Source organism: Charadrius vociferus, unplaced genomic scaffold (assembly GCF_000708025.1).
Source record: "Charadrius vociferus isolate BGI_N301 unplaced genomic scaffold, ASM70802v2 scaffold758, whole genome shotgun sequence".
In the NCBI taxonomy this organism is placed as follows: Eukaryota; Metazoa; Chordata; class Aves; order Charadriiformes; family Charadriidae; genus Charadrius; species Charadrius vociferus.
Window position 1 is genome coordinate 1,780,213 of NW_009649934.1, and position 7,805 is coordinate 1,788,017.

Here is a 7,805-nt window from a genome sequence, read left to right on the forward strand (position 1 = left end):
GAAAACACTGATAAATGCTAAATAAAGAGTTAACTGTAAAAACAAGCCAGCAGCCACCACCCCAAGGACAAGGAAATCTGGAGAGCTGTTTATCACCCAGCATTTATGCCTTTAGCTGTGAGACTGCTTGGCCACTGCTGCAGCAGGAGAAGTCCATGGATGACGTGAGAGCCAACTTTGCTGGCAACGAGGGTGTAACAGTGAAATGGGTGCTTGGGTGCTTTACCACAGCACCACCTCTCCAGAGCTGAGCTTGGTGGGAGGACAAGGGGGTAGGGAGCTATCAGGCTGAAAGCAGAGTGGCTGGAGAGGTGGAGGAAGAGCCACAGGGTACCTGCTCCAGGACGAGATCCTTTTTGGGGGGAGCTGGCTCTGTCACTGCAAGGTGGCTCAAAAATCTCTGCAACTCCACCAGGTTGGGCAGCTGGTCAACGAGGATGTCTTTCAGGAATGCACGGAGCTGCAGCCACGGAGGGAAAAAGAAGAGTGAAGAGAGAGAGATCAAGACAAGGGAGTCGGAGCTGGGGAGGCAGCACGGTGAGAGCAAGGATCTGGCACTGGCAGAGTGACCTATGGGAATCCCATGGGGTGCACTCGCAAACACAAGCTTTGCTGCTGCTGGCACAGTGACAGACGCCACTGCTCTCCCACCACTGGCTGCTAGGAGCCCACAGCAAGGATGGGGAAAGATGCCTGGAGGTGCCTAGTGTTAGCAAGGTCCTACTCTGTGCAGCAGGGCCCATGGCCTTCATGGTGTAGGCTCCTACCTTGAGGAGCTGGCTCTTGTTGAAGCCATCAAAATGGTATTTGCGCTGGCATTCGGGGCTGAGCAGGAGGTTGAGGAGGGCAAGCCACACCTGCCCGTCAAGTTTGGTCATTTTCACCTGGTCTTCAGGGGGCACCACGTGCCACGTGCCATTCTCAAACTTCTTGAGCTTGCCTGAGGGACAGAAGAACACACGGCTCCAGGGAGAGACAGCTCAAAGATGGGGATGCTGGCCTACGCTTACGCTCACTTCCTCACAAGCCCCTCTGCTTCTGTCTGCCTTGGTTTCCCCACCCCTTTTCTCAGCATAGCAGCCTTCTTGGTACTGAGACAATATATTAGAGAGCATGAAAAGCATAAAGAATATGCATTAAAACAACAGGGCTGCGGCAGGAACTGAAAGATCCCTGTGATATCTCCCTCTGTACTTGGCCAGGAGTGCAGAGCACTGGTAGATGGTGGGGCAGCCCATGCTGCAACAACAGAGTGGCCGGAGAGGCATATTTTGGGGTATCAGCATGGCCAATACCTGCTCTTAGGGAGATTCTTCTACCGGTGAAAGCCAGAAGTAGCATGAATACAACAGAAGTGACAAAACAAGCTCCAGGAGCTACTGTGCTGCTCCGGGGGGTGGAGGAGGATGTAACCCTACATCTGCACAGCCTGGAAATGCCTTTGCACTCTTGTTTCTTTCCAGTCCCTCCCCCAGGGCCCTGGATCAAAGCTGCCTCTGACACCCCAAGAGCACAGGCGGAGAGAAGGGATGCGTTTCCTGGCCGGAGGAAGGAGGAAAGCTCCCACATCCAGCTGGGCTGCTCTCGGCAGGCGCAGAGCCACGTGCTTCCCAGCATCTCATCCTCCCCTGCCCGCGCTGTGACCCCCCCATGGTGCAGAGCTGGGGAGGGGAGTGTGGGTTCCCACGCCCCAGGCTGTGCCCCACCGCTGCTCAAAGGCAGGCAGCAAGGAAGCTGGGGGGCTGCAGAGGTGCAGGAGGCAGGGCTGACCGCACAGGTGACAGCTGATGGGGACAACCTGATCACCGGCATTCGGCAAGAGCAAGGCTCAACAACCAGCAGCTTCTGGGCAATCCGTTTGCTGTGTGGGAGAGCCCATGTCTGCCTCCAGCTCTCAGTGCTGTCCCAGAGGGGTCCAGACAGGCCGAGACTGGCACTCCGGTCTGTCTGCATTCACGACAATAGTCCTCAGAGGAGCAGGTGGGGCTGGCAGATGTGCTACGCTCCGGCTCCTGTCCTGGCCGCGATCAGATCAGACGAGACACAGCCCTGTGTGAGGATCGGCTTTTGGGACCACTGTTGAGTCCTCAGCCCAGCTGTGCTGCAGCTGCTTTCGAGCTGAAGAGCTTCGGGCAGGGAGCACTATCGAGGAGCAAGGGCCAAGGGCCGGAGAGGAGCGTAGAGGGGGAGACGCTTTCTGCAAGGGCTCCTGCAGCAGACCTGTCAGTGGATGCACGTTCCAGCACGCCACCACGGTGCCGCAGGTACCACGAGGCACGATAAGTACCTGCTTCCCAGCAGCTCCAGGGGCAATGCTCCACCAGCTCGACTAGGAGGCAGGGCAGGTTGTGGGTGTTCAGCATCCGTGTCAGCGCGCTCAGGGGCAGACTGGAGATACGACAGAAAGGGTGAAATGGCACTCGCAGACAAATGACAGAACAGATACAAACACTCCCCGAGGCAACTGGGAGAGGCAGGACAGAAACAAAGATCTGGGTTCCCACAAGTACCACAGAGCAGGGTGGAGTGCTGTGCCTCCCGGGGCGCAGTGCCACTGCCACCATGGATACAGCCAGCTGCCTAAAGGGGTCTAGATGCCCACTGTGACCACGCAGGAATCGCAACTGGAGAGCTCGGCATGTCCTCTGCTGCTCCTGGGCACCTACCTCTCTACCTGATCGGTGATGAACCGCAGCACAGACAAGGCTTTCAGGGAAATCTCAAACTCCATAGTCTCCGCCTGCTTCTGCAGCTCCTGTGGAGGGACAAGCACAGCCTCGGGAGTTCAGGCCCCATTTCCCAGAAGCTGCAGGGATGCAGCCTGTTGGCTGCACATCGATAACCACAGACTGGGGAGAAAACTAGAGCCCTGCAAAACAAATTCTGTTTCTCATCTCGACCATGCCAGTGCTGCCTGTTTGCCAGGGCAGCCACAGGAGTGCTTGCAGCCCACTGTTGCTCATCCCTCATCTCCCTACCCCTAACACATCACGGGCGGCTACCAGCAGCAATGCCCCTGCACAGCGACACCCCCCCGAAAGAGGCCAGTTCCAGGCTGCTCCTCTCACCCTTTCTGGGATCATCTTGTGGCCCATGAGACATGTGAGGCTGAGGGAGGGGGGAGCTGCATGATCAGCAGAAGAACCGGAGGAGGAGGGAGAAACTTGGCCCTGGTAGAGCTGCAGTCCTACCTCCACCCCTTCTGGATCTGCCTCTCTCCTCCAGCTTGCGTACAGCCAGCTACAGTATCTGCCTGTGGTTATCCCAGCCTGCAGCTACACCAGTCTCCAGCCACTCAGCCTCCTTCCTTCCCAGGCAGTGTGGACACCCTGTACATCCCTCACTCACGCAGGTTGACAGTCTGACCCCTCCTCTGACTCAGCCTCTTTCAAGACCATGGGGATGGCTAGGCTGAGATCTGCCAAGTCCTTCTCCCTGGCCCAGGCAGAGCTTCTCCTCTCCAGTCCCAGACGCTCAGCAGCTCACATCTTTGAGTGCAGAGCACTGACCTCAGCAACTCCTGTTCCTCTAAAGCACCGCTGCAACTGTTTCCTTCCAAATTCCTGTGGTGAGAAGCCCTGCACTCCCCATGCTGGCGCCCCACACACTACTAAGAAAGCCTTTCGGGCTCTTTCCCCCCACCTCCTCCTTCAAACTCGCCAAGTGAGGCCGTTTCCTATAGCTCCTCCTGGTACCCAGACCTCATTTGTGCTACCTTCAGACAGGAACTGTCTTTTGCCTGTGCTTCTGAAGGACAGCAGAACAGGTCCTGCTCCAGTGGTTACCACCGTACACAGTCACAAAGGACAGCAGGCTCCACAACACAGGAGAGGGCAGGAACAGTTTTTTAGTAGGCGATTATTGTATGCAGAGTCAGGAGGGGCTGGAATGAATCAGAGGAAACCAGGCTCCTCGGGAGACGAATGCTTTTTTGAACCCTGTTGGCTAGAAAAGGTCTTTTTTTTCCCCTTGAGCCATGTCGAAGCGCTAACAGAGACACCCCTTTCCCCTCCCCAGCTGGGAAAACATTTCCTGGAAAACATCCCTATTGTGCTCTGGAGCCCTCCACTTCCTTCCCTTTTCTGGAAGAGGAGCACGTGCTCAGGCAATAAGCCAAAGGATGGAGGTGATGCGGGGAAGTACGGCCAAGCTTGCAGGCTGTCACTTTAACCCTGCTTCTCCAGACGCTCCTCGCGATGTGTGCAGTTTAAGGAGGAAACTTGAGCTGCTGAGAAGCAAAGTCCCAGAAGCAGAGAGAGCTCCCACACCAGGAAGGTGTGTGCAGCAGCCCTGAAACACCTGACTGGGAACAGCTCCAGAGAGGACGTAGTTCTCAGAGAGCCAAGAAAGTTGGAGGAAACACATTAGGACAATTCCTAGTCATATCAGGCATCAGGGAGGGATCATGTAGGGAGGGATCCCTCTCATAGTTAACCCTGGCTGGCTCCAGCGGCAGCCTGAGGTAAGGTGGTTTTACAAGCTCCAAGGAGACATACCCACACAGTTTTTAAGATCAAATGGTCAAAACCCCTGTACTGAATGTTTCGCGTAACTGTCAAGTCTCCGGTGTCTCTCCACTCTGAGCGCCAACTCAGATTTTGTCCTGCAGCAAACCTCAAGCTGGTACTGTCATGAGAGAAGGCAGAAGCGCTGCTGCGGGGTGGAGGGAGGTGGGTGCAGCTGCTGGCCCAGCGAAGCTGCGGACATGGATGAGCATCAGCACCAGACGCCCTCCAAGATGGGTGGGAGGTGCTGGGGTTGCAGCCAAGGGGTTCTCCATAGGAAGGCCGCCCCCCCCCCATGCCTCTTCAGGCTGCCCACATCCTCTACCACATGTACCCCCAATGAGCTAGAGGACTTTCTCCTCACCTGCATGGATGAGGGGCTGGCCAGATCCTCAGAACGAAGCTCTGTTGGGGTCACTGTCTGTCCATTGGCGCTCCGAGCTGCGAGCAGGGTCAGTTTCCGGTGGCAATAATCAATTAAATCCAGAATGCTGTCCTCTGCTGAGTCGCAGATTTCCTTCACGATGATAAGAGGGCCTCCTTCACAGAGGGCCAGCCCCCACAGCTGTGGCTTTCCACCCCCAGGGGCTTTACACTGAAAAAAAGCTGAACCTGCCTCTTACCTTGTAAAAAAACACAGTCTCCAAGAGGTTAATGATGGAGGCTTCATGATGCAGCTGAGGGAGAAAAACGGCAAGAGTGAGGTAACAGCAGAGCGGTCACTGGCACCGAGGATGCAGGCAATGGGACTGGGAAAAGGGCTCTTCTTAGAAGCTACTTACGTAGTTGTGGCCAAACGCAAGTCCAAGAGCCAAATACAAATGAGGTAATCTTTAAAACAACTCCAGCTTGTACAGTTCATACTAATATTTATGTTAACATGCCTATGACACTATAACACACTGATAGAGAACCACACTTCCTGGCAGACAGGGCTCTCTCTCTGACAGTACAGCGACAGAACAACCATAGCCCTCCGGCAAGCTGCAGCCCCCAGCGCTAGCACAGAGCTGCTGCCTGAGATGGGAGAGCGCTCTGCATAGCTGCACTGTTCTCAGCCCCCTGGGACTGGGACAGAGAGCCTTGTCCTGAGACTGGGAACCACGAGGTAACTGTCTCAAGGCAATGCTGCGGCAAACGGCTTCCCAGGGAGGATACCACTTTGCCCCAGCAAGGTGCTACCCTGGACTGAAAATGGGCTAAAACTTCCAAGCCTTGGGCAGATTGCCCTTAGGTCAAGGGCTGCATCTCTCCACAGGGAAACCAAGTTCCCGAGATTGCTCCCTTGCCAAGAATGGCCCAAGGGACCACTGCTCCCAGAAGCTTGGTAAGAAGCAGCTACATTTTTCTTAACCCAGAGGCACATAAGCTTGGAGACCCCTCTGGTTAGAGATGCCAGAGAAAACCAGTGCTCAGAGGGGGGCAAATACCCCAGGGACACTGCTGCCTGGGAGCGAGGGTAGCACTGAGTTGCTGGGAGCTGCAAGGCAGGAGCACAGCTGCCTCCAGGAGTGGCGTTTGCTGCATCCAGCAGCTCTGGCAAGGCTGTGAGTGGGATTAGGCAGGGGCACAGCCTTCCACAGAGCTGAGCTCCCCTGGGAGCCGGTCCCTGTCCCTCCTGGGAGCGAGGACACATGCTTGTCACTTGCAGCTTTGTGAAACCAGGTGCTTCCCACTGTCACAGCGTGCACTGCAGCTTCTCAGCTTGGCAAGACGTAAAAACCCAGCTTCGAGATCTTCAGGGTGAGATTTATTTTTAAGTGTAGAGATCCCAATCCAATTTCTGGGCTCGTTCCCGCTGCCCCCTCTACTCACCACCACGTAGATGGGGAAGGTGCTTCTTGGCTTGAAGTCCTCCAGCCGGCACAGCACAGGAAAGATCTTGTGCTTCCAGATCTCCACAGAGATCAGCTCACCAATGAGAACAGGAACCTAGACAGGGAAGGGACAGAAGACTGAAGCTGTTCAGACTAGTGCCGGAATTGGAACCAGTTTTACTGCTAATGCTCAGCTGCACGGATTTCAGAGTCATCCCACAGAGGAGGGTGGCCTTGGGGCACACAGTCTGTATTCACCCAGCTCAGATATCAACAACTTTTCCTCGAGATACCAGAGGGCAGAGAGCTCCTGGGGTTGCAAAGCTGGAAGATGACCCCAAGGAGCTGGGCAGGTCCAGGGCACCATACATCCTGGTGCAGCCCAGCACATTCTGGGACTGGGACACCCTGGGTATACGGCAGAGATCCACAACCAGAGAGGGGCTGGTGCACAAAACAGACCAAAACAACCTCCAGAGAGGAACCGAGACCAGCAAGCAGAAATACCACAGCTTGACCTTTAATTTTTTTAAAAAAAGCAACACTGAAAAACCATCAGTCAAACATCTTTGTCAGAGATACAGCAGATTCTTTACCATTTTATTCCAAAATTGCACATTGTCCACAAAACAACCCCAGCTCGAGGCTAAAGGCCTGGCACTGGGGATCTCTCCCACACGCAAGGAAGCTCACCTTGGCGTAGGTGACCAGCAGCTCAGTGAGAAGCTGCTCCTGGCCTGCAGAAGCGCTCAGGATGGCATGCATATTAAGCTTCTCCACACACTCGTGCTGCCGAAGCCATCTGCAGGGCAGCCAGCAGAGACATGAGTGCCAGAGACCTCTGGCCACTGGATTTAGGGCTCCACTGTGCTCCTGGGGAGGGTCCCCCATTCAGGGAAACCTGCTCCCGGCACCCCCATCCCCAGGAAATGCCCCAAGCCTGCCAGGCACCCCCAAACCCCATGCTGTCCCCTGAGCCTGTGCTCCCTGGGGCAGCAGCTCCACCTGCAGCAGCCCCCACCCCACTGCCCTCCTGCCTGCGCACAGCAACACCCACCACGAGACACGCCACTGGGGACAACCCAAAACCTGGGGTCCTCTTCTCCATCACCCCAACCCGCACAGACCCTCTGGGGACATCCCAGGTCTGGACCTTTCCTTGCCTCCCCACCTCACATGGACTCTCCTCTCTCTCTCACCCTTCCCAGAGGGCTCCAGAATCGGGGTCCCTCCTCTCTCCCCACCCCACCTTGACCCTCTAGGGTCACCTCATAACTGGGCCCCCTCCTTTGTAACCTAGACCTTCTGGGGACCCCTCCTTATCCCCACCCAGACCCTCAGGAGACACCCCAAACACAGGGCCCCTCCTCTCCCCCCACCTCACACAGCCCCAACGGGGACAAGCTAAATTTCGAGCCCCTTCTTTGCGCTCCCCCACTCAGACCCTCCGGGGACACCCCAGAACCGGCGCCCGCCCTCCCCC

At 56.1% G+C, this 7,805-nt stretch overlaps 1 protein-coding gene across 1 annotated transcript in view; it reads right to left on the reverse strand.

The window, feature by feature from the left end:
- ZMYND10 (zinc finger, MYND-type containing 10) overlaps positions 1-7,117 on the reverse strand; it is a 9,743-nt gene extending 2,626 nt beyond the window's left edge. Inside the window, exons 1-8 of the mRNA XM_009891297.1 lie at positions 7,016-7,117; positions 6,321-6,437; positions 5,129-5,182; positions 4,870-5,022; positions 2,667-2,755; positions 2,288-2,388; positions 768-940; positions 335-460 (exon numbers count right to left, since the gene is read on the reverse strand). Of these exons, the coding sequence (XP_009889599.1) occupies positions 335-460; positions 768-940; positions 2,288-2,388; positions 2,667-2,755; positions 4,870-5,022; positions 5,129-5,182; positions 6,321-6,437; positions 7,016-7,087 (885 nt within the window). The 5' untranslated portion in view covers positions 7,088-7,117. The remainder of the gene's footprint in view (positions 1-334; positions 461-767; positions 941-2,287; positions 2,389-2,666; positions 2,756-4,869; positions 5,023-5,128; positions 5,183-6,320; positions 6,438-7,015) is intronic.
- Positions 7,118-7,805: the final 688 nt, after the last annotated feature.